Raw genomic sequence first — 26,564 nt, forward strand, 5'->3', positions numbered from 1 at the left:
GGGAGAGGGAGCAGTAAAAGAAAAAAAAAGAGTGCTGGGGGGAATCAAGCAAGCAGCAGCGGCTTAGATGGTGCCAATCCAGAGGATTGGAGTACGGAAGTTTCCAAAACAGGAAAAGGAGGGAATAGAGAGCAGGACATAAGGTGGGTGGAGGGGGGGGAGCGGGGAGTTGCACGCATGCCTACGCAATTAACTTGGCATAAAATAATTCATTTGCATTTAATTTTAATGGTTCAAAGAATGTTCGGAAAATTGTTCGGCCCTCCAGCACGTTCACTTCATGCAATCTGGCCCTCTTTGAAAAAAGTTTGGACACCCCTGACTTATGTGTACTGTATGCTAAATCTGGCCTGTTTCATCAATGAAAGTGTTTCAGTTAAATTTGAACATGCAACAACGTATGTTCATATTGCATATGACATATATTATGGAATTAACATTATATGCAAACTTCTCCAGGCCTGCACAGTTCTAGTGCTTAGCCCTGATGTTATTCTGCAGAACAATAAGCCCCTTTTGAGTTTACTCTGAAGCACAAGGCCTGAGACTAATGGGTTAATAGCAATCTAACTTCCATGCATTTTCCCATATGTATGCAGTGTGTGGAAACAGATTCATTTAAACTGTCAGCCACTGAAGGCATACATAGAATTTATTGCTTTACAGCACTATAAGCAATAACAGCATCAGCTCTTTTCAGAAATACCAGCAGCAAAGAGCCGTCGCCTTCATTATTTTATGGCAAAAACACATATGAAGGAACAGGAATTCTTCACATTTTAAAACCAGGACCTGCCTGTTTCTCAGTCCAACCCTAGCTCCAAAACATTTATAGGTGACTTCTGATAACACTACCAGAAAAAATTAGTTTAAATGGAAAATTTTTTTGACGGGTGTGAAAACGAAAGAAAGTTATCTTTCGTTTTTAAAGCTTCCTATTCTCTTTCTCTCTGGCACAACAAGTTGGGTTAGCGAAAGAAAAACCCTAAACACTACATTGTAAACAGTGTCCTATAATTAATTAATTGATTTGAACATAAACGAAAGAATAACGTGGCAGTATTGTGGATGGGATTATACATTCTTTGCCTTTTGACACTGCATTTCTCTATAAGCTGGCCAGAAAGGAGCAGATACAGTCTGAAAAACATATGCAGGCTTAGGGCTGAGGGTCATCCATCTCTGCTGTTATAAGCTCATGGTTATTTCGATATTACATCTCTACATGCCTCAAATCTGGATGCTTCCTTTCCTTCCTTTCCTCCTTCCTTCTTTCCCCACATGGGCCAAAGATAGAACCCCAGTATTCCATGTGCTGAAAAAAAAATCATTATTTTCTGCACAAGGGAAATAATAATAATAATAATAATAATAATAATAATAATAATAGTAGTAGTAGTAGTAGTAGTAGTAGTAGTAGTAGTAGTAGTAGTAGTAGTAGTAGTAGTAGTAGTAAAGTTGGAAGGGATCTTGGAGGTCATCTAGTCCAACCCCCTGCTCAGGCAGGAAACCCTATACCATTTCGGACAAACGGCTGTCCAGTTTCTTCTTTAAAACTTCCAGTGTTGGAGCATTCACCGCTTCTGGAGGCAGGTTGTTCCACTGGTTAATTGTTCTAACTGTCAGGAAGTTTCTCCTTAGTTCTAGGTTGCTTCTTTCTTTGGTTAGTTTCCACCCGTTGCTTCTTGTCCTGCCTTCAGGCGCCTTGGAAAATAGCTTGACACCCTCTTCTTTGTGGCAGCCCCTGAGATATTGGAACACTGCTATCATGTCCCCCCTCGTCCTTCTCTTCGTTAAACTAGACATACCCAATTCCAGCAACCGGAGCCATATTTGTACGAAGAATAACAACAACAACAACAACAACAACAACAACAACTGTACAGTATGTTCACCTTCCTGAATGCTTTCAGATTAAAACAGAAGTTGACTGTTTTTGATAATTATGTTTCCTTTATTAATCTTTGGTATCACAGCAAAAAGAATGGAGTACAGACAGACATACACATGTGTGCACATTTGTAAAATAGCCTTGAGCTTGGAAATTAGCATTTCCATTTCTATGTAGGCTGGGAGAAATAATAAATAGCCCCCTGTCAGAGGCTCAGTGAAGCCATTTTATATCTTCCTTACATCTACTGTCAGGCACTGAGCCAAGACAGAACAAAGTTCAAGGTGCTCTGGATTGAGATGGCCTGGTGCTAAAACAGCAGCTGATTCAGCAGTTTGCAGCTTTCATTTCTTTTTGTTGTCACTTTTCTAGGACCCTTTCATAAATCTGTTTGTAATTTCATCTTTTTCTTTTTACTCTACAAGCCATGTGGATCACAGAGAGATTCTTACACTCAAAGCACCCTTCTTAGGCAGATCTGGTTTCATAATATGGGGAATAAAGAGCTCATGAAAGTTTAACTGTAACATGAATCTACACCTCCACCTGTGATTAAAAAAAAAGATTTATTTCAATCTAGCAATATCCAGCCACTTCCCACCTGGTGTTTGAGAACATGAAAGAAATAGTTCAGAAAGACAAATAATAGCTATCATGTAAAGTCTCTTTTGTTCCAGATCTAGTCTTAAATGAAGTTGTTCTGAAACACAGGAGAGGTTTGGGGTGGTGGGTGGGGAGGAGAGTAAGAGCAGGAAAAGGCCATGGGTAGCAACTGAGAAGAGGAAGGGAAAAGGGTTGGGAAGACTCTTGACATCACAACTACTCTTTGGAAGAATCACTATTCTTACAAATCTTCATCTCAAGACTATATTCTGATGGTAAACTGATAGAAACTCATGGCTTTAGAAACAGTTTTGTAATCTTTTTACAAATAACTTTTTATGGCGGTCTTCAGAATTGTTTTAGCAGGGCACGATGGGTTTCAGGAACTGGAAGCCCTGGTGAGATTAATGAGATTTATATAGGATACGGCTGGCTGAAATCTGCCTTGATTGTCTAATAAGGTATTCACATAACTGGCCCCGTAATAAGTGAAACAAGCAACAAATGTAGGTATTATTTGTTCAAATTCTGTTCATACATTAGATCTACATGAAGCTCTAATAATATTCAACGACAAAGATATGCAAAAATTTAGAAAATACCAAAGAAGGAGCAAATATTTTTTTTAGATTATATTAATTCTAAAGCATTATTAATTCAGTGCTATATGCCAACTTAATTAATTTGTCCAAAGACTACTGAACGTGGAAAAATGAAAATTAAATGTAATCCTGATTCTAAATTAGAGAGAAATTAACAAGTGCTAATGTCTTAATTATATACTTGTAAGTGAGGCAAATATGCGTTCCAGGATAATGTTGCGGGATCCAATCTGGATCAGTCACCAGAGGTTTAGTCATCTGAGCTTTCGGACATTCATGCTGGAGCCAATCCTTAGGGAACTTCTCTCTCACCAGAATGTGTGAGAATGTTTCGGTACCTTGAATTCTGTTCTGTCTTGGCTCAGTGCCTGACAGTAGGGAAGTAAACTCCTACTTTGATTATGTGCCATCAAGTTTATGTTGACTGTTAGCAATCACATAGATAAATTTTCTTCAGGACAATCTACACCTGTCCTCTATGTCTTTCAACAGAGCGTCCATCTACACTGTAACTGTATCCTTTCACTCCTCGCGTTTGTTTCCCTTTCCCTTTTCCAAAACATTATGAACTTCTTCAGACAGTTAAAACTGTGTATAATGTATCTGAAATAGGATAGTTTGGGTTTGGATGTTTGTGTCTTGAGTGAAAACTCTGGGCAGATTTGCTGGATAATCTATTTTTTTTTCTTGAGCATCCATACTATTCTTGGGAGTCTGCTCTAAGGTTCAAAAGCATTAATACATTTTCTGATCTGATTCTTCAGGGTTCAACTTTTGCTTTCTTCAAAGAGTGTCAGAGGAAAAAACTATTGCTTGCACAAATCTGATGTTTGTAGGTCTATACCAGGGGTAGGCAACCTCGGCTCTTTTATGACTCGTGGACTTCAACTCCCAGAATTCTTGAGTCAGCCATGCTGACTCAGGAATTCTGGGAGTTGAAGTCCATGAGTCATAAAAGAGCCGAGGTTATCTACCCCTGGTATAGACCTATCCTTGTATCAGAATATCTTTTTCAAGGTTTTCAATACTACTCTTTCAAATGCTAACCAGTCACATATTTCCTGACTATTGGTTTCCTTGCTATTTATCACTTCAGTATCCTCATTGTTAGGCTGTACTTATTGTAATTACTTTGGTCTGCTATTAAACGTAAGCCTATGTTTTTCACTGTGCTGCTTGATTTTCATTACTAGAACTTCTGAATCATTTGCATGTTCTGCTATTGGGGCATAATCATCAGCATAGTACAGATTGTTGATGTTTCTTCCTCCAATTTTGAAACCATACTCATTTTCTTCCAATCCAGCTTCCCTCATATTCAGAATATAAATTGAATAAATAAGGCAAAAGTATATAGCCTTGTCTCAATACCCCCTACCTCTTTATTTCCTATCTACTGTGTTTCCCCAAAAGTAAGACCTACCCTGAAAATAAGCCCTAGCTTGATTTGGGGGGTGGGCCTAATATAAGCCCTGCCCCCAAAATAAGTCCTAGTTTTGGAGCAAGGTGCACGCCTAAAAATCAAGGTAGGGTGGGGTGTGTGGAGCTGCCCCATGTGCCCTGCACCCAGGTCTCCCATGAACCAACACCTGCCTCGCCAGCCTACTTCTTCTGCGGCCGCTCACCGCCGCTTGCACTATCAGAAGCCTACAGGAAGTGCCTCTGCAGTTGAGAATGGAGCTCCAGATTGATGTGCATGTTACTCCCTCCAGCCTCCATTTTGCCACCAAAGGTCTTCTGGAAAGGCCTCTGCAGCAGAGAACTGAGTTCCAGATTGAATCCGTAGCTTGGTTCTCGGCTGCAGAGGCATTTCCTAAAGGCCTCTGATGGCGAAATGGAGGCTGGGGGCAACATGCGTGAGGTGAAATGATGGAAAAGACACCCCCCCCCAAAGATAAGACCTGGTGCCTCTTTTGGAGGCAAAAAAATAATTAAAAAATAAGACCAGGGAAACACGGTAGATACTCATAGACCATCCCATATCTTATTTTCAGGGAAACACGGTAGATACTCATAGACCATCCCACATATGTAGCCTCTTTCAAGAATGCTATTTTACAAAACTCCTAAACTAATTCAAGCTTCACACTAAATCATCTCTTTGTAGCCGATCTCATGGGACTTTTCTAATTACAGCAGCAAAAGGATAAAGATGCTACAGTTCTTCAGAAAGGGTGGTCATACATAGATTTACCCGTGTGTGAAGGCAACCCAATCATAGAATGAAAAGAATGGTTACTCTTTTCTCTTTGCCACATAAGTGATATAATATCTAAGCTGAATATGCTTCTCCAAGGCTCATACAGCATCATTGTCTTATCATACAAACGCTGGATAATAATATGAACTGGGAGCCAATAGTGTGACATGAACTTTTGTTAAGTAGTAACTTATCACATGGAAAATGAATAATAAATAACACAAGGGGGTTCTATATGTACATCTTAGAATAATGCATGAGATGGATTGTGTTACAAAATTCCATGGAGTTGACAAGAGTGTCAACTACAGATCACACCAGCAACAACATGTGAAGGAGACTTATTTGTTTATATGTTTACCTACACAGATCTCTACAAAAGAGAGAATTGTTGGCTGGGATTAGGAAGGATGGTAGCCTAATCCTATGTGAAAAGAGTGGTTGTTTCTTTTTTTGCCAATTCTCCATTTAAATACATGTCTAGCATAATAACTCTTATGCTTTTGAGGAGTTGCACAGAATGCATGTGAGAGGCTGCAGCAGAAAAAACAGGTGGAAAAGTCTCCTCTTCTCTGGTACAACCTTGCAGAGTTCTTTGAAGCACAACCTCAATCAGAATGCCTCCCATTTTATTCCTCGTGAGTGCAACACACACACACCACCAATCTCTGAAGAAATATATAGTATTTCACATTACATCTCATGTTAAAAATTATATTGCTGCTATCAAAGAAGGATTTGAAAAAAAAAGAAAGTTTCTTTTTGACTTTTGGCAGTTGGATGAAGGGGAATATAAAGATCTTACGCTTATGCAAAATATTATCCTAAACGGAAACACACTTGAGCTACATACTGTAAGTGTGGAAAGGGGCATTTAATATCAGGGCTTTTTTTTCTCATAGAACACCTAGAACGGAGTTCCGGCACCTTTTTGGGATGGAACCTTGTAGGGTAGGCAAGGTGGGTTGTATGACATGTGTGAGTTTCGGCACCTTTTCTTTTTAGAAAAAAAGCACTGTTTAAGATATTTACTAAAAAGGGTGAGCAAAATGTTTTAATTCAAACCATTACCAATTTGAAATGCCCCATTTTGAGACCAAAACAGTTGTTTTACAGTTGAAGTGGTCTGTTTCAACCATTATGGTGGCGCTGTAGTTTCAAAAGCAATATCTGCACTCAAAGTAGAACAGTCCATTTCTGAAAAAGCTTTAAAAAAAGCTTTAAAAAAAAAAAGAATATTGCAGGGACTTGTCAAGGCAGTCACCAAGAATAAACCTGATTCAAAGGCATGTGCATGTGCCTCTATATATGTGCACGCGCACACACACACACATACAGACACACACACAAAATTAGGTACTGCTAGATATAATGACTGAGTGAATACAGGCATTATCACATGTTCCCTCTTGCAACCTTGCTTACCTCCAGGTCATAGAGATATCTGAAGTTGCTCTTTTGGTTAGCAGCTCTCTTTACAGCTTCAGCCAACTCCATAGCTCCTCTGCCCCCCTCTGACCAGTGCCGGCAAGGGACTGCATCAAAAGCTCCAAACTGTTTGGCCATCTCACAGACTAAATTAATCTCAGCAGGAGAGTCCGTTCTGCCAACAAAATAGTTTTGGATTATTTCATTTGCGGTGATATTCATTAATCATAGGCAGGGTTGGCTTAAGGAATTTGGGGGTTCAATGCAACATCAGGTTTGGAGCCTCCCACCCAGACCTAGAGTAATATCACAGATGGACTCTGGCAGAATGGCAGTGGAGGAAGAAGGGCAGTGTGATTTAGAACAGAAGCCCCCAACCTTTTGGGCACCAGGGACCGTTTCTGTGGAGAGAGGTTTTTTCGCAGAGCAGAGGGGCCGTGGTTTCACATGTTGCCTGCATCCCACGGATGGGGCTTCACTTGTTTGAGCGGCCCAGTTTCTGGCATGCCATCGCCCAGTGCCGGTCCACGGATCAGGGTTTGTGAACCCCTGCTTTAGAGGAAATAGACCTTTTTGCTGTCAGCACCATTCACCATGCAGGAAAATTTTTGCTTAGCAGCTCTGTTAGCCTTTGGGTAGGCCTGTCTACCTCAAAACTCCGCTACATAGATAAGCAGTGGTACCTTCTTCATTTGTATGCACGTAGCTCAGGTACCTATAGCTTGCTTTTGCCTGCTATTCCACTGTGAAGAGGCACTTTCTGGACCAGCTCCATATGCTGTGGCCCTTTTAAAGGGGCCCTGATCATATATACTTAACAGTTCTCCATGCTGGAAAATGGATGACAATAGTAGATTTGGGTAGATTAATTCTATTAATAAATGTCATTGGATACTTATGCATACAAACCTTGCACGATCTTATTTTTAATGTCATGACAGGTAAGCAATCCCAGCAAGAGAAAAATAATTTATATACACACAATGAGCTCAAATATCTACCAATACCTACAAATTAATCATAGCAATAGACACTGGTTTGCTGTAAAGGTCAGAAGCTGATATTTCTTTTTCTTTCCCACACCCTCCACCTGACTGCTTGAGTAATCTGATCATCCAATTCCTAGTAGTTTTCCTGTTCCTCCTAATTAATTAAGAATTAGCCCCTGGAGGAATGGATCCCAAATCACAGGCAGAGCTTTTAAGGTTGACTTGAACTTCAACTTCTTCCCATTCAGACCTGACTCGCCTTCCATCACCTTTTCCCGAAAACCTTCAGTATGTACAATACACACAAATGTTTTTATGCTGAAGGGGTTTCTTTGATATAATTGAAAGTTTGTTTTGAATATTATTTTGACTGGTCGCATGTAAGAAGTAAACAAAATATTTAAAATTAGCCACTCTCCTTAATTCTGGAGAAGGCTTTAATGATGGGAAATGTGGAAGGAAAAAGCAAACCAGGATGACCAACAGCAAGGGGAATGGACTCGGTTACAGTGGAGATGGTTCACCTTTGGAAGACCTGAAGGACTAGATTAGGGACAGATCATACTGGAGAAAAATCTGTCTTCATGGCCATTAAGACTTGACACTGACTGGATGGTACATAACTGTAGAGAGAATAAAGAATGGCCTTGAAGGACCGGGGAAAGAGGCTGGGCCAAGAAAATAATGTGAGAAAATACAGGCCCTCTCACAGAATAAATTAATCTCAGCAGGAGAGTTCATTCTGCCCCAAAAAAGATTTATTGGATTATTTCATTTGTGTTAATATTCATCGATCATAGGCAGAATTGATCTGCACAAGTGGGGGGGGGAAAGCATATTCAGAATCGCAAGAGTCTGTTACTATAGCGGTTATAATAAAAGTAATTATGAACTATATGGTATTGGTTTTTTAATCTGCTCTAACTTGTTGGGCTGACATCAATCAATCAATCTCCCTAATTAAGTTGTTCCATACCTTCAGTTCTTTAAAATTGAAAGTGATGAGGCTGTTCAAATTTATTATTAAAGAATATACTCTAATATGAAGGTGTTTTCTCTTCTCATATCTTGTATATGACTGATCGCCATAGTTACTTCTTTGTGAGACAGATGTACTCATTTCAGGTCAATTTCAACTTTTTTTTGCATAAGACCTATCTCCAGGACTGGATATAACTAATGTCTGGCACAGATTAAGATCTGAATTATTACTTACAGGGTGGGACTTCTTGCCTCAAGTATCATATAGCTTTAAATAGAATTACTGGAATTTCTACTTTTATTGCCATTATTATTATTAAATAAATTCAGCATGGTTTTCATCAGCTTTTAAAAAAGGATCTTTCTGTATACATATTGGTGTCATTAGTATTAGTATATTATCCTAATTATTATTAGGTATTTACTAGGATATTATTAATAATTATTATTAGGATATTATTATCTTAATAAGAAGAACTACGCCTCAATGAAAGATTTGTCATCTTAAGCATTTGGACAACTATTCTGTACTTTAGAAGATTATTAACACCTGTATAATCAAAAAGAACCTGTGGAACTGGTATTTAACTGGATGCATTCAACAGGTGGCTGGATGAAAGAGCCTGAAGTCCAAAAATTTGTATAGCCAATCAAAGCAGATGCTCAGTTTTCTTTTTTTGCAGAAAACTCGGAACAAGATAATTGCATATAGCTCTTCGATTTTGGAGGCAATATGTGTAACGAACACAGACTTGCAAAACGAAAACAAAATTCTGCATGCATACCTTAAAATAAATGTTCCATCTCTTTCTACAAATTGAATAGTTAACAGACATTCACTATTAGCAAAGAATAGCTTCAGGAAAAACGAAAGCATGATGCAAAGAAGAATGCAGCCCCAATCACTTCATTCTCTTCCAGGCTGCTTTCAGCTTTTTTAAAACATGGGGAAATTCCAAGCAAATAATTCAGATAGATAGGTTGTTCCTTTTTCAGGAATGGCTTTTAATATAAACTATAGGGTATCATTAAACAAATTACAAATTTAAGAAAATAAATAATGTAAAAAGAAAGGACTGATCATCAACACATCACATTTTCAGTACACTTCTCATATTACGGTTGAAATAAAGGTAAGAAGTTCAGGATGGATGTCTGTAAGGGAGAGGGGAAAAGGAAGGGCAAGGGCATGAGACTAAAAGTCACAACATGTGCGTGATGGCATCATCATACCCTGCCTTACCTACTTGCATCCTGCAAGAATGTAATGGTGGTAGTTGCTCAATGAGGTCTCTGCACTTGAGTTTTGGCATAACTGAATTATGCTAAGGATGCCATTAGTCTCAAGAAAGCAGAGGAAGTTGAAAACAGGTTTACTTCAAAATCCCATTCTACAGTCTCCACTTTGTAATGGTCAAAGATAGCTAGAAATTTGAATTTTATATATACTTGCAAAAAACTTTCTCATGGGTAAAACCTTGAATCAACATAGAATGTCTGTGATATGGTGAGGGCTGTATATCTCCCAAATAGTCAGGAAGCTGCTAATTGCCTTAGTTCAGTGATGGCGAACCTTTTAGAGACTGAGTGCCCAAACTGCAACCCAAAACCCATTTATGCATCGTCGAGTGCCGGGTGGGTGTGGCCCATTGGCTGGGCATGGTCCATTGGCTGGGCGTGGCCCATTGGCTGGGCGTGGCCCATTGGCTGGGCGTGGCTGCGGTGGTAACAGCAGACTGGGTGGGACTAAAAAGTTCAATCAATCAATTCCAACTTTGCAAGACCTTTTTTTCCCTGCGAGAAGTTGAAATTGACTGAACCTTTTTTTTTTTTTGCACACGGCGGCGGAGGCTTAAAGTGAAAAAGTTTTATAAAACCCAGCTGAAGGCCTAGGGGTAGGGCGACAGCGCGCGTGCCCACAGAGAGGGCTCTGAGTGCCACCTCTGGCACCCGTGCCATAGGTTCGCCACCACTGCCTTATTTCTTCTCAGTTCCTCTATTTCTACATCAGTTGGGCTGCCTCTTCTTCATCACTTCTATTGCCATATCTGTTGCTTAGGCTCATCTGCTGACTTTCATATCAATGTCCCCTCAATTCTTTAATGCTGAAATTATATTTTAATGAGGCAATACCGGCAACCAATCCACACACAACCTCTCACAATAGTTAATTAATAAAAAAAAAGATTTTGGAGGAAAAAACATAAGATAGAATCTAGTTCACATAGAAATAATGCTCATAATTTCTTTTTTCTTAGGTGTAGAAGAGACAAATTATTTTACCTGAAAACATTAAGTGCCAGAACCACAGGAACCCCAAACTGCTGGGTAATTTGAATTTGCTTCAGCAAGTTGCTGCAACCATCTGACACCAGCTTGATATTCTGTATGGGGAATGAAAGAAAATCAAAAACAAATGTAAATTTGTTCTGTTTGTTTATTCCTAATAGAAAAATGTTTTATTACTGTGCACTTAATATACAATATGGATCAGTGCAATGAATTTCTGTCCACCTACATTAGTTCTTATGTCCAACTATCTTAAACAGAAATGCCTGTCAAACTCCCTATAAAGAAATGTAAATGTGCTAAGAGGAAAAAAAAGGTATGGGAAATTGAATAGAAATTGCCCATCTCCCTCTTATATATTAATTACCTTCTTTCCTGTGATATAATTATTTGTTAGATTTATATCTTTCTACCTTCTAGAAGTGACAAGTGGCTTACATAGGGATCTCCATTCATTTTATTCCTGTACCAGCAATCTTTTGAAGTAGATTGGGCTGAGACAGTGACTGGCCCTAAGTTAATTTCCACAACTGAGGGGATACTTGAATATGGACTAGAATGTGAAACTGCTTCTATTGAAAACCTTACAAGTCTACTATGGTTGGTACATAAATGAAATTATATTCATTGATAATATCTACATAGCAATATTTTTAGTGCTATTATTGGCTGATCAAGATGCATGAGTGAATTCACATCCTTGGCCACATGGACTTGCAGTAAATAGTTAGTAAAAAAAAATCAACCTTGGAATCTGAATGGAACAAAAAAATAGTGTGTGAAAACAGAGTAGAGAAATACTAGCAATGGATTATGTGAATACAAGTGCTTGTTTCTGAAAAACAAGAAGTATTATCCTTTCACAGCTAATTGTTTAAGCCAGGGGTCCATAGCCTGTGGGCTGCAGCCTGGTAGTGGGCCATGGCCTACTGGCCACGGGACAGGCTGGAGCCACAAGGTGCGAAAACAGGCCACTGCCGCAACGTGAGGTGCAAAAATGGGACTCAGCCGCACTGCGAGGTGCAAAAATGGGATGCCGCTATGTGGTAAAGCACAAAAAAGAGATGCCACTGTGCCATGAGGCACAAAAATGGGCTGCCCCTGTGCCATAGGGTGCGAAAATGGGCTGCCGCTATGCCATGCAAAAACGGGCTGCCGCTGCGCTGTGAGGTGCAAAAATGGGCTGCCGCCATGCCTCGGGGCATGAAAACGAGACGCTGCCACACCTCGGGGGGCGAAAATAGGATGCCATCATGCCACGAAGAGCAAAAATGGGATGCCACCATGCCGTGAGATGCAAAAATGAGCTGCCGCCACGCCACAAAGCACAAAAATGGGATGCTGCCACACTATGCAAAAACGGACCGCCGCCATGCCTTGGGGTGTGAAAACAAGCTGCCACTGCATTGCAGAGCATGGAAATGGGGCTCCGCACTGTGCAAGAATGGGGCAGGGCTAGTGAGTATCACACGGGTGCTAGCCCCCCCCATTTGCGTCATGCATGTGCTCGCATGCGCATGTGAAAAATACTTTCCCCTCCCTTTCCCTCTGGTCCACCAACCAAGAAAGGTTGGTGACCTCTGGTTTAAGCAACTCACAACTATATTCAGAACCTCTGACTTTGTTATTTTTTGCCATTAAAAAGCTGGTGATATTCCAGAGACAAGTTTGTTTAAATACCAAATTTAATTTCCATCTTTTTCCTCCTAGTGAAACCCAAAATAATTTACAAGCAAACAATAAGTACAGTTTTAAATAAATCATCATACTATTACCATTACCCCTTAAAATAATACAAACAAAAGTTACAAAAGGCAAGTTAACATTTGGTTAATGTAGGCTTACAATAAAGATACCACTAGTATTCCCGAGTTGTTCCTAACTGCCTTAGGTCAGCCTATGGTTGGAAGCTTACAGTATGTAATTGAACAAAATATTTGAACAAATAAACAAATATTCCCAGTCTTAGCATTGTGAATTGTACTTTCTGGAATTATGAGGAGGGCCTTCCTAGGTAACCTTTTTATATGAGTTGGATGTTATTGGGAGAAAAATACATTTCAATACATTGGATTAAGCCATTTAGTAATAGCTATTTGGGGAAATATTTCCAAAAAAATGGATTTTAATATAGACAGGAAATGTTCTCACCTCTTCTGTATATTCTTTCTTGAGAGGTGCACCAGCTATAACCTGAAATTACAAACAAATAATTAAAGAATAGTTAAACATTTAGACACACCTAAAATATGTGATCATCATGATTTCTAGAATAGAGAAACCATGCAAAATGTTTATTTGAATATTTACATAAAAACTATTAATGTTACTTTGTACATATATTTTTAATTACCAGGATTTTAATATGGGAATTTTGGAAATTTGTACTATTGTATATCTGACTAAACAAATCTCTAATATTTTGCAACTATATAATACTAACTAGACTCAAGTTCTCAATCTAGTTTTTAATTTGAAAATACAGCTATTTCAATGAATGTTTTTAAGTTAGAGTACTTAATAATTAACCATACTTTCTGTGCTAGAAAATGATTTTTTCTAACCCAATGGGAATTTGAAGAAGAAACAATTGTAGGAGGAAGTCTCAGATCTTTCTTTCTGCCTTGAGAAGTACTCCCCTGCTTCCCATCTCTGCTCCAATTCATGTCAGATATCCTATGTGATTAAATCAACTTAAGAACAATATAGCAACGCAAGAGAAACCATATGAAAGGAAGGCTAAGGAACCTCTGCTCTTGGATTATATTCTGTGAACTGGTTAGAAGTTTCATTGGGCACAAAAACAAATGAAGCAAACTATATTCCTTCATTTGCTCATTCACAAAACCAGAGTTCATAACGGAAAAGACAACAATAAACCATAGCTTCAAACTGTGATTTATAGCCTAATCATAAGTATGACTTAGTCCCTAACTCTGTTTGCCCATCACATAAGCCCTTTAAAATCAGCCTAACAGCTTACTATAATATGTCAATCCAGTTAATAAATTCCAGCTTCCTACTAAGAAATCATGTTCTTGCCAAATCCTAAATAATCCTATTACTCAAAAACAATTACTAAGAAGTATAAGTCTAGTAAACTACACCTGGCAATAGTTCAGTGGAAATACAAAAAAAAAAAAAAAAGGAAATGAAAAGAAAAGAAAAGACAAAAGAAAAGAAAACAAATCCTTACGTTGGAGGGTGAACTGAAAAAGTTCAGGGAAAAACATTTAGTTCAGTTGGTCAGTTGTTTTTCTTGCTTAGACTGAATATCTTATTTAGTGAAAAAATGGTGAAACTACACTTAAAAAAAAAACAGTTGTGCAGTCTCCTTGAGGTCTCAAAGAAATGCATTTCCCATACAAACAAACAAAAAAACAAACAAGGGTTATCAGATATAGAATCATTGATATTTGTTAACTGAGTCGGTACCCTCCCAAAAGTGAAGAGAGTACAAATATTAAGGCTGCATCCCAGAATAACATATTACAGCTGCATTACACCAAGATGAATGAATTTTATACTTTCCAAAATGGATGCAACAAGGCACATTTGCAAAATATTAATATTTTCAATGGGGAGGGGAGGGAAGGTTAAAAAAAAGTAATTTGCAGAAAGATTTTAAAAATAAGGATGCAAAACCCAAAACTTGTGGTACTTTTAGCATGATGTTAAAGTATTAATGTAAAAGATTGCCATTGGACAAATTTGGGCAAACGCTAAATGGTAGCAGAGTTAAGAGTTTTCGGTAATTCTTTGGCATCATCCAACTTTTTGCAGCTCATATATAGTAGCTTTAAGAGTGAAGAATGAGAACAGCAAAAATAGAAACAAGACATGTGTAAAGGTATAAAGGCACTGATGGATTATAACCAAAGTAGTTAGCATATAATCTTGGAACAATTAGTACTTGTAGTTAAACATCAGCATCCAGTGGCATAGAAATTTGAAAAACCTTGGGAAAAAGGGGAGGGGGGGAAGAATCAAGCTCAAACAAGAAATTAAAATTAAATGAAAGAAAAAAGTAAGGAATCAAAAGATAAAAGCCAGACTGCATGCCTGGATGACAGGCTGAGAGAACAGAAAGTAACACAAGAATTTTGGGAGGGAAGACAGAAAATATAGGATCTAATATATGTACCTCAAAGTATTGCTACAATCAGATTATTTTTTTTTTAAAAAAGATAAAGAAACGGGGTGCAATTTAGTCAAGCTGAGTACTTTTAAATTCCATACAATTAATAATTCCCTCCCAATGAATTTAACAGATCAAAGTTCTTAGCTTTGATTGGAATGTACCCATAGTTGGCTCAAATAAGGAAATAATTAGGGGGATGTAGGAAAAAGACTTAGGAACTAGCAGTGGGTGATAGTTCAAACTGTGGGACCATAAGCCAGTTATTGCAATGTGAAGGATGAACTTCAAGGGTTAAAAAAAAGTAAAAAAAAATAGCAAGCAGATTTGATTCCATTTCCTAAACTTCTTAAGCTGTGTAGAGAGCCTTCCTTTGAATACCTCTAAAACTATTGTCTCTTGACAATACAGAGGATGAGACTGTTAATTGGCTTGCAATGCGCTAGGAGTCATTTCAACCAGTTCCAAAACTGAAATGTTTATACATATTTCAAATGATAAGCTGTTTAAAAAGTAGGGAGTTCTGAAGATTTATTCTCTGTTTTATTTGAGAGGTAGAGACACTTACATTTGGCCCCCCTCCATGCATCTTCAAAGCCCTCACTGTAGCCACAAGCACAACCACACTGGGAATCAAGCCAGAAGCTCTGCATTTGATGTTGAAGAATTTCTCCATCCCAATATCAGCACCGAAACCAGCTTCAGTTACTGTTGGGAATAAAGGGTTAATTTAAGTTAATGTGGATCAGTGAACCCAGGAAATGTTGCTATTTGAGGTCTGTCACAGTTCAGTATATACACAAGTAACTTCATCTGTGCAGGACACCTCATCATGAATGACCATGTTTTCACAGGAACAGGCAGTGCCTTTAGTTTTAAAGAAGAGATTGGAGATTCTCCCACACTTAAAATTTCAATCAATGCCTTAAAAAAACACGTGTTGTACACATTTGTTGTTCGTCCATCGATTTCGATGAAGACCTTGACATCTTATGGATTATGGGCCATCAGCGGTGTGTCCGTAGATGGCTGATAAGACCGATGTTAGCACGGAATGTTCTGCCACATACTGAACAGAGAAATGTGGACACTATTGCTTCAGCATTTGCAGCTCTGGCTTTACGGAGTGCTCGCTTCTCTTGTGCCAAGANGTGGCCTGCCCAGCGCATCTGGGCTTTCATCAACAGAGTGTAAACTGATGGTAGGCCTGCTCTGGAGAGGACATCTGTATCTGGTATCTTATCCTGCCACCGGATCCTCAGAATTCTGCGAAGGCAAGTCATGTGGAAGTAATTCAGTTGCCTGACGTGCCTCCTGTACACTGTCCAGGTCTCACTAGCATACATTAGGGTAGTTAGCACTGCTGCCTGGTAAACTTTAAACTTAGTAGCAAGGCTTATTCCACGGCGGTCCCACACGTTAGTCCGCAGTCTGCCAAATGCAGAACTTGCCTTGGCAATTCTACAGTTGACCTCGATGTCAATTGTCACTGCACGGGAGAGGGTACACATTTACACAATGCCATATATCATGTACCCATTCCTAAGGAAAAAAAATCCTCCAACTGTTAAAATGTTAAAATTACTAGAGCAATTTTGGTATTATACAGCTAAATAATTACTTAATGCAAATAGTTATTTGTTGTTTACTTCTTAGATTTTTACTCCATTTTTCCTTCAGAAAAACATATATAGATTTTTATCCTCTTTTCCCACCACAACAACAAGCAAGCCTGCACAGAGAGTGGGGTTTTTTTTTAAAACCAAACTTTAGCTACTGCCTGAAGCACATACATTCTCAAGTTCAGATTAGAAAGCTCTTTCCATATATTGAGAAACTTCTTTTGCACAAAGGCTGCCACTTCAGTCCACTTTCACAAGTCAGAGGCTTTACCAAATCTTCACGCAGTTTGGAAAATCTTTACATGATCAGGAACAAAATGTTCACATGATAAACTGCCTTAAAAGTACCTCTCATACATCAGCTGGAATCTAGTTAAGTTTTAAACAGAATTATTAAAACCAAACGGTCTTATTAATAAAATTAACACAGGTTTACTGATTTTAATGCATCTGTTCCAAGCAAGGATCTAACCTATTATTCTATGGTGAAGAATTCACGCCATTAGTTCTGAAAAGGTCTTATATTGATGGCTGAAGGCCTGCAGCCAAGAGAGAATCTTACCTAAAGCCACATCATGGAATTCTTGCTGTAAGTGTGACCTCCCACTAACTTTGGGGAGTTTCATAATTGACAAAATGGCAGATGAGTGCAAACCCCGCCCCTTTTCTACACGTGTCAACATTGCATCTTCAGAATGGGCTGCGATTGCTCTGTCTGCCATCTTGCCAATTTTGACACACCTACCCATCAACTCTGAACTCATATGCAAAGGATTCTAATCTTCATCAGGATTATACACTGCATGATATATAGAAAACACTAGGAAGAAACTGTCGTAAAAACAATGTCAGCTTTTTAAGGCAGATCAGTTCAGGAAACAGATTATGGGAACATTGTTTATTGTTGTAGAATGTAACAACAGAATCTTGAAAGCTTGTCAGATTTTCTTTCCACTCCATTTTATACCAAACTGATTCAAAGCAGGGTTATTTTGAGTTTCTTTCTCATACTTTCCCAGGACTGAGTTACTGTTTTTTCTTCCCTATTCCTCCATCAAGATTACATTCTTTTACAAACAGGCTAATCGCTCCTGAATAAAAGATATGATATGAATCTTAATGTGTCACTTACTGTCATATAAACATAAGTATGAGGACAGAGTATTTATTTATTTAGTCAATGAATTTTTTTCAATTTTAAAAGAGCAATTATAAAGTGAAACAAACTAATACCGCATATACTAAAAGACAAATCACATGATTACATTCACACCTCTATTATTGTAATAATACATCAACTACCCCAGTAATGATAAGTTTAAAATGTATGATTAAAAATAGTATTAAAATAGTTAACAGATGAAACATAATTAAGTAATGTTGATCAGATAATGAACCATAGTAGTATTCTATGTAAGTAAGTAGCTGCCATTATATGATTCAAGGAAAACGTGCTTATGGTTCATCAGTGAACTGATATTTACTTACAACCCATATATAATTTAAAGAAAACATTATTACTGCACATTTTAAATTACAGTTATTTTCAGAAAACAAATGAATATAAGATTTTAGGTAAAAAAATCCAGTCAGCCAATCCACATTTGGATCTTTTTATTTTATTACTTGTTTCCTCATTTACTTTAGCTTGAATTGGGAAAAACTGAGGTACAAAGCATCAAAAATATTTAATGCAATGAATCTGGGGACTGAAAACATCATAAGTCTGACAAATACAAAGTCAAGAGTACAGACACTCTGACTAGTGGAGAGGAAGGAAACAGGATGCGGTGTAAAGGCCACTAGGATGAAGGTAACCAACTGCAAAGGAAATAAAACAGAGAGTAAATGTAAAGATAAAGCCATGTGCCAAAGCCATGTACTTTGACCCTTGTTTGTGCTCAAATATTCAACACAATCACTTTTGTATTATTTCCTACTGGCAAATCAGAGTGCCAATAAAAATATAACCAGATAGAGGCCAGTAGGACAAAAATGATTCCAACTAGTCTTTGTTTAATAATCATGTAACTCTGGAGGCTAGTTATGTAGATATAACTAAATAAGTGTTCCGTTTCAAGACTCTGTGTTTGTATAAAGCTCTTCAGGCATTCATACTATGTGTAATTCTACATATAAGGAGAAGAAACCAAAGTAAGCCTATTAGCTCAGCTTGGCTCTCACACCGTCCTCTTTGCTTTCCAGGAGCGGAGTGTGAAATAGAAAGAGTATCTTTTGTGTAAACGAAAATCAGGGTTCCAAAAGAAGGCTCTTGCGGTTCACAAGAGTTTTCTCTCCATATGAAAGAAGAGTAACAACAAGAATGAAAACTACATTTTGACTCCTGTCATTGGGTTATCTCAATTATTAGAATCCTTTAACAAAGCTGTGTGTGTTTGTGTCTGAATATACACCCACGTTTTTTTCCTTAAGGTGGAGAGAGAGAGAGAGAGAGAGAGAGAGAGAGAGAGAGAGAGAGAGAGAGAGAGAAGATGGGGGAAGAAAGACAAATAAAAGGAAATGCCTTTATTTCCTCCCCCCCACTAAAGTAGATAACATAACATATGTGACTGCATATAATCTCACTTACACTATCTGGGAAATTTAAAAAAAAACAACTCCAGACATTCTGACAATTCAGCATTTATGGTACACATCACCCACACTTTTAGTGCAATTATTAACATGGAACATGCTTTTAGAAAGCATTTTTACAGACTACTAAATTATAAACTAAAACTCAGAACAATATACAAATAGAAGAAAGCCGCAATTGTGTTATAGCTTAACACAGTTCCATATGAGGTCTGAATCCAATAATCAACATTAACATAGCAGGGGACCTTTAAAAAACTAGACATTTTTGTTTGGAAGGACACAAAATGAAACAGATAAGAACATTATCTACTATTAAAAATCTCATAAACAGGTAGATTTCAACAAAACAAATCTTTGCACGGTAAGCATTTAGGGTCAACACATCAAAATCAAAAACCAAAACAGCACATTGGAAGAGAGCACTAGAAAATATGCACACTAGGCTAAGTTTTAGGACATGGAATAGTGGACGCCAAATTCCAGAACAATGCAAGAGGAAATGGAAATTCTGAATTGCTGGTGGCCATATAATTCTACGATGTAAACATAGTTCTCCTTCTGCAGCTGTCAGCAAGGAAACTATGGAGTTCAAAGTTACAGAAGCACATGAACTTTAACCCCAGGGATCCAAGGCATTTTGGTTGGGGAGCAAGGCTCAGTGTTTCTTGTAAAAGAGCACATTGCTAAACACAACAGCTGCCAAAATAAACCAGGATAGATCGAGATCCATCTGAAAGGATGCCACATTTTTTTTGTTAGAACAGCAAGGGTAAATGAACTAGATGTTTTTACAACATGACCCCACATCTCTTCCTAAATGAGCAATTGTGGAATGTAGTACTCTCAGATCTTTCCACGTGTTCCAAATGACTCCATAAACTTGCTCTGCTCTGTAAATTTCTAATATATTTCAGATGCTCGTGGTCCTATAATGCATGTTTTAAATCATACAAACCTGGGCTGGAAGGAAAAAAAGACATATATAATTTACATGTATTACTTTATCTTTATAGAATGGCGTTTGAGGATTCAAACTATTCAACATTTTGAGATAAATGAGCAAATCTTTCCAAGAACAGCAGCTGGGCTCTAGAGGGATAGGGTCTGCATGGAATTACAGAGGATGATTACAGAGACTGGACCAAATCACATCCTCTTCTCATTCAAATGTACTGTTCTCTGAAGCTTTTTTTGGTTTAAAGTAACAATTTTGGAGGGAAAAAAAAAAGAGAGAGAGGGGGAATTGAGAGAACGGTTCAAGTAACTGACACATCAATATTTGTTTTCAATTATGTATACAGGTAGTCCTTGACTTACAACAGTTTGTCTGGTGACCGTTCAATTTTACAACGGCAAAAAAAGTAACTTATGACAATTTTTCACTGTTACAACCTTTCCAGCATCCCCATGATCATGTGATCAAAATTCAGATGCTTGGCAACTGGTTCATATTTATGACGGTTGCGGTGTCCCGGGGTCATGTGATCACCTTTTGTGACCTTCTGACAGACAAAGTCAATGAGGAAGCCAAATTCACTTAATAACCGGGTTAGTAACTTATCAACTGCAGTGATTCACTTAACAACTGAGGCAAGAAAGGTCGTAAAATGGGGCAAAATTCACTTAACAAATGTCTCACTTAACAACAGAAATGTTGGGATCAATTGTGGTCATAAATCAAGGACTCCCTATAATGGATTTACCATCAGCGTCTGCCTGTCCTAGGGTGAGCAATCTCTAGCTCCAAAGCTGGATGAAGCCCCCAAGTCCAATTTTGCTCCTCTTGATTGGTAAAAATTGATGGCAGAGGGCTTTTGTTTTTTGGGAATTTTTGAGTTAAAAACTTTGAAAATGATTCCATAAGTCCTGAAATATATTTTTCTTGAAAAACAAATCCCAATGTATGATTTTTTCTGTCACTACTTTGTACCATCACCTGAGCTATCTTTTTGTCTATACAAAAAAATAACTTTGAATTTTTGTCCAAAGAATTTCTGTTAATTGATTGTTGGATTTAATATGTGACCTAAAACGATAGATTTTATCAGCATTCCAGTGAACTACAAGCAGTTTTTCCATAACTTATTGTCAAAAAGGTGTTGTGGTTGATTAAGAATTATATGTAATTTGGTCTTAATCAAAGTGGGGCAATGTTTTGATGGCTCAATTGCCACTGGGTGGGGAGGAAACCAAATACTAAGAGATTCTCCATATATTTACTGTAAACTATGTTTTCCTCTTACTGCAGAAGAGATCCTACTCAGCTGATAGAACAGTGTGGACAAAGTATTTATTCTATGCCATGCAATCATTATAGACATGGGGATTTCTTACTGTTTCAATTGCAAAATGAAGCCTTGCATTAATTTATCAACATAGGAAACAATGAGAGGCATCATAACATTCCCAGATTGAATATTACATAATTTTCAGTGATGTCGTAATAAACCTTTTTGTGTGAGATGGAAGCAATTACTACAGAGCTCCAAGAGATTACCCATAAAGGTGAACCAATGATCCTCTAATGAAATGTAGTTGGATGAGAAAGCTGATTTCCAACTGCTGCCTTGACAGTTCATATGGAATTTCGGATGCATGCCTGACTCTAGCCTTATTCACAAATATCTACCTGCTTCCCAATTAACGGTTGATTTGCCCTTGAATTTTCTCATTTACTTTTGCTTTTTATATGAAGATAAATTGCACAAATCAGGCAAGGGAGGAGGACCAGCTGCTACCATTTCCTGCCTCCTACATATCTAACTTGAACTGGGGCATCCCTTTATTTTGTGAACTGATAGGAATAAGTTATGAGAAGTAGCTCTTTTGACAGTGTGCTAAATCTGAGGGAGGGAGGGAAGGAAGGAAAGATCTAGAATATTTTGCCTATGGCTGACAAAGAATTTCTCTGTGTTAGTTCTATTTTCTGTTTAGCTCTATAAGTTCCAGCTGATACAGTGGCGCAGAAAGTTATCTTTGTCTCCAAGAACAGCATATGTTACACTTCTACTCAACGAGCTGCACTGGCTGCCAGATTGTTTCCGGATCCAATTCATGTTGCTGATTTTGATCTTTAAAATCCTTCATGTCATGGGAGGCTATGCCTTTCCCTATTACGGCAGCCTGTTCCCTTAGATTAGGCAGAGAGGGCATGCTGCGGGTACCATTGTCAAGGCATCTACAGCACCCGCCTGATGGAACATTCTCCCACCTTCATCCCTGTTAACATTCAGGAAGTCCCTCAAAATTTGGTTATGATACCAGGCTTGGGAGTCCCAGGGAACAAGCGATATTTTAAAGTGGCTCTTTAACCATGGTTAATATGTGGTTTATATACTTAGTATCTTTGGTTGTGGTTTGTTTACTATATTTTATAATATTTAAATTTTTAATAATGATTGTTCATATTTTACATTGTTTTTTATAATATTTATTTCATATTTTTACTTTATTACTGTAGACTGCCCAGAGGCACTTCTAGTGAAGCTATGATAGATAGATAGATAGATAGATAGATAGATAGATAGATAGATAGATAGATAGATAGATAGATAGATAGATAGACAGACAGACAGACAGACAGACAGACAGACAGATTTTGCTATGTGGAAAATCTGTGGAAGTGTTGTATATTAGGTCTATAAATTATAATGAGATATAGTGATGATCAATATTTGGTACCAGACATGTACCGAATAGAAAATTCACACTCTGACTCATCAATATTTTGTAAAGGTCACAAGTGAAAACAAACATTGAAAAGAAAAAAATATTTTTTTTCTTTTATATGACAAACTTCAAGAGGTTTTAAAAACATTTGGCATACACTAGAAAGTTGCTAAGTTTTAGGGAAACCCTTCTGTCCTGCGACTTGCTTTTCTTATGCAGCGTGCATCTTTGCAAGCTGGCAGGGAATGTAACAGCTGCTGTTGCTATACATTTTGAAAAATGTCCTCACAGGAGACTAAACTGTGAAACAAACCCAATTCGCTTATTATTGTGCAGCCTGTGCTACAATAATAGAACATATTTTCTTCCCGGCACAATTCCAAGGACAGACCTATTCTAGAAAGCCTTATATAGCATGAAATCTGTATGATTGACTTTATATTCTTGGGTGCTTTGATTCAGGAACAGATCTTGTTATTATTGTCACAATCATAATGCTCATGTTTTTCTGGAGGCCTTCATAACAATGCATGGTCAGCTGCAACAATACATGTCTTACTAACAGTTCCTTTTGGATGATCTCCCATTGCTTTAAGCTGCATATTGAAAAGAATAAGATTGTTTTGTTTTGGCCTGTCAGCTTCTACTAAGTCTTCCCCATTTGTCTTCAGAGTTCCTAGATAGCCCCAGTTTCTTTTTTGCACAGCCTTGGGCTTTGACTAAACAAGACTTTAGTTTTATGGACGGTGCCTTGACTGTCAGACAGTTCCTTTTGGATGATCTCCCATTGCTTTAAGCTGCATATTGAAAAGAATAAGATTGTTTTGTTTTGGCCTGTCAGCTTCTACTAAGTCTTCCCCATTTGTCTTCAGAGTTCCTAGATAGCCCCAGTTTCTTTCTTGCACAGCCTTGGGCTTTGATTAAACAAGACTTTAGTTTTATGGACGGTGCCTTGACTATCAGACAGATAGATTATTGTGATAGTCACCTGATAAGTGTTTTCAATACCTTTCTTTCCCCCCCAAGCTTAATCCAGGAAAACATCATTATACAACACAGGACTCTGCACAGGTTCCTAATGTGACCCAAAGACCCATGTAAAGTAGTGGTGCTTAGGTTTACAGCTATTCAGCCAGAAAACTTTCTACTCCGGGAAGTGTCTGCTCTTATTCCTCCTTCTAGTATTTTTTTTATTCTTCTTTGAAGAGGGTCTTCTTCTTTTTTCTTTTTTTTGTATATTAACTTTTGTGACTTTAACAAACTTTTATATGTTTTTCTATACTTATTTAACTTATATGCAAAGCCTGATTTTGCATAACTTGTGATATTGGTCTATCTACTAAGGAGGGAGTGAAAAGCTGACATGTCTAGTCCCATATAATTAAGGGCAGAAGGTAGCATTATTAAAATAATGCCAACCTTTGTATTTGAGACCTAGCAATCAGCAGGAGGAGAGCAGAGACTCTGAGAACTCTTCCTCTCTCACATAGTGGGATTAGGGGGAAGGTGCTAGATGGGTGTTCTAGAGTCTAGACAACTAGTGACAGCAGGTACTACAAAGCTATTAACACACACGGGAAGCAAGAACGGGTGTGAAGACCTAAAGGGCTTTGTGCGGGAGAAGAGACTTGGCTTTTCCTTTATGGGCTCATCTTCTCCACTACATTCATTTATAAATAGCAGTGTACATACAGAAAGGTAAGTAAGGCATAAATGAGATATGTAAACAAACATACACTTGCTGAGCGTACAATAGCATACATAAAATTTAGTATTAAACTTGTTTTCCTCCTTATATTCTTTGTTTAAATCTATGAGTTTGCATTTTATTTCTTAAAGATGACATTTCATTGAAATAAGACTTTTGGAAATTAGCCCAAAGATTCACTTCCTCTACATGACTGTGCTAATGGTTTCATTGGCATTGGTCCTACTGTTATCAATAGTGCCACTCCGGAGTATAAAATCTAGGCTAAGGAAACATCAAGGAGATGAAAACTTTATGTTATTTTATTGCTTTGTATATTACTTCCACAATAAAGCAACTTTTAGAGTCTTAAAAACTGAGGTGATTGATTTTAAGTTTTAAGTAAACAAGCCTACATGCAACCACGGATTGCCAGGGATATTTTCCTGGAAATTAATCCACACAATAGAAACATTAGATACTAACAGCAATATACAATGGGCACTCTTTCACAGGAAATATCAAGCCATGGCCTTCTTTTTTTTCTCTACATATCATCACTGGGTCTCTCAAGAAACCCAATTATTAACATTTTTTTCAGGGAGTAATCCAGCTTTTTATGGTGTTTGTCCTGAGAAGAGATAAGGCCGCTTGGGAAATCTTTGTTTAAAATATGATGTAATTCCAAATTATAGTCCTGTATGCTGGAAATATTATTTCCTAAAAGAAATAATTATTTGCAGACATTTGCTCATGACTTATTAGGGAAGTGGATGACAAAGAAACACTGCCTTTATGAATAATTGTTAGTCTTTGGATAAAGTTGTATGCTTTCTTTTGTTGTTTGCAATCTTTTCTATTGTTTCGTGATATATTATTTCTAAGCTGGTCTCTTCAATACTACATTGTTTCTTAAGGACCAACAATTTGAATTAGGATAGAAAATATTATATATATATATATGTATGTATGTATGTATGTATGTATGTATGTATGTATGTATGTATATATATAAGTATGTATGTATATATATAAGTTCCAATCAAAGAAGACTTGACAGCTATCCAAAACAAATATAACCCCCCCAAGCACATCCTAGATCTGACCAACCACTGCCTAGCCAACACATACTTCATCTATAACGGACAAAAATACAAACAAATAGAAGGAGTACCCATGGGATCACCCCTCTCACCTGTCATTGCAAACCTCTACATGGAACACTTTGAAACCCAAGCTCTAGAAAAAAAACCCAAACTCTGGCTCAGGTACGTAGATGACACCTTCATAATCTGGCCACATGGGAAAGAAAAACTGGACAACTTCCTCACACACCTCAACAGCCTACAACCCAAAATACAGTTCACCATGGAAACAGAAGCTAATAACCAACTTCCCTTCCTGGATGTCCTAGTCTACAAGAAATCCAATGGTTCCCTAGGACACACCATCTACCAGAAGAAAACACACACAAAACGCTATCTGCACGCACTCTCACACCACCACCCAGCACAGATCAACTCCGTAGCCAAGACACTCATCTCCAGAACAAAACGCTTAGCTGACGAACAACACCTAAAAACCGAACTACACACTCTCACTAATGTACTAACATCCAACGGATTCCAAAGAAATAAGATTACCAACCTAATCCAAAAAGAAACCCCTACTAAAATCCAAGACAGAGAACAAGAAAACGGCAAAGCCCTCCTCCCATACATAAAAGGCACCACAGACAGAATCAGCAAGATCCTCCACAAACACAACATCAAGACAGCATTCTGCACAAACTGAAAAATATCCACCATCCTAAGAAACCCCAAAGACAAAATTGAGTTAGAAAATCAAGGAGTATATGAAATCCCAT

The 26,564-nt window shown here is 37.9% G+C and overlaps 1 protein-coding gene across 1 annotated transcript in view; it reads right to left on the bottom strand.

Moving 5' to 3' along the window:
• The window catches only part of MTHFD1L (methylenetetrahydrofolate dehydrogenase (NADP+ dependent) 1 like), a 130,105-nt gene that overhangs the window by 33,941 nt on the left and 69,600 nt on the right, over window positions 1–26,564 (bottom strand). The window contains exons 20-23 of the mRNA XM_015821824.1: window positions 15,690–15,829; window positions 13,135–13,176; window positions 10,978–11,078; window positions 6,722–6,899 (exon numbers count right to left, since the gene is read on the bottom strand). Of these exons, the coding sequence (XP_015677310.1) occupies window positions 6,722–6,899; window positions 10,978–11,078; window positions 13,135–13,176; window positions 15,690–15,829 (461 nt within the window). The remainder of the gene's footprint in view (window positions 1–6,721; window positions 6,900–10,977; window positions 11,079–13,134; window positions 13,177–15,689; window positions 15,830–26,564) is intronic.

The sequence above is a fragment of the Protobothrops mucrosquamatus genome, unplaced genomic scaffold, assembly GCF_001527695.2.
Source record: "Protobothrops mucrosquamatus isolate PMUCROS unplaced genomic scaffold, P.Mucros_1.0 scaffold_168, whole genome shotgun sequence".
In the NCBI taxonomy this organism is placed as follows: domain Eukaryota; kingdom Metazoa; phylum Chordata; class Lepidosauria; order Squamata; family Viperidae; genus Protobothrops; species Protobothrops mucrosquamatus.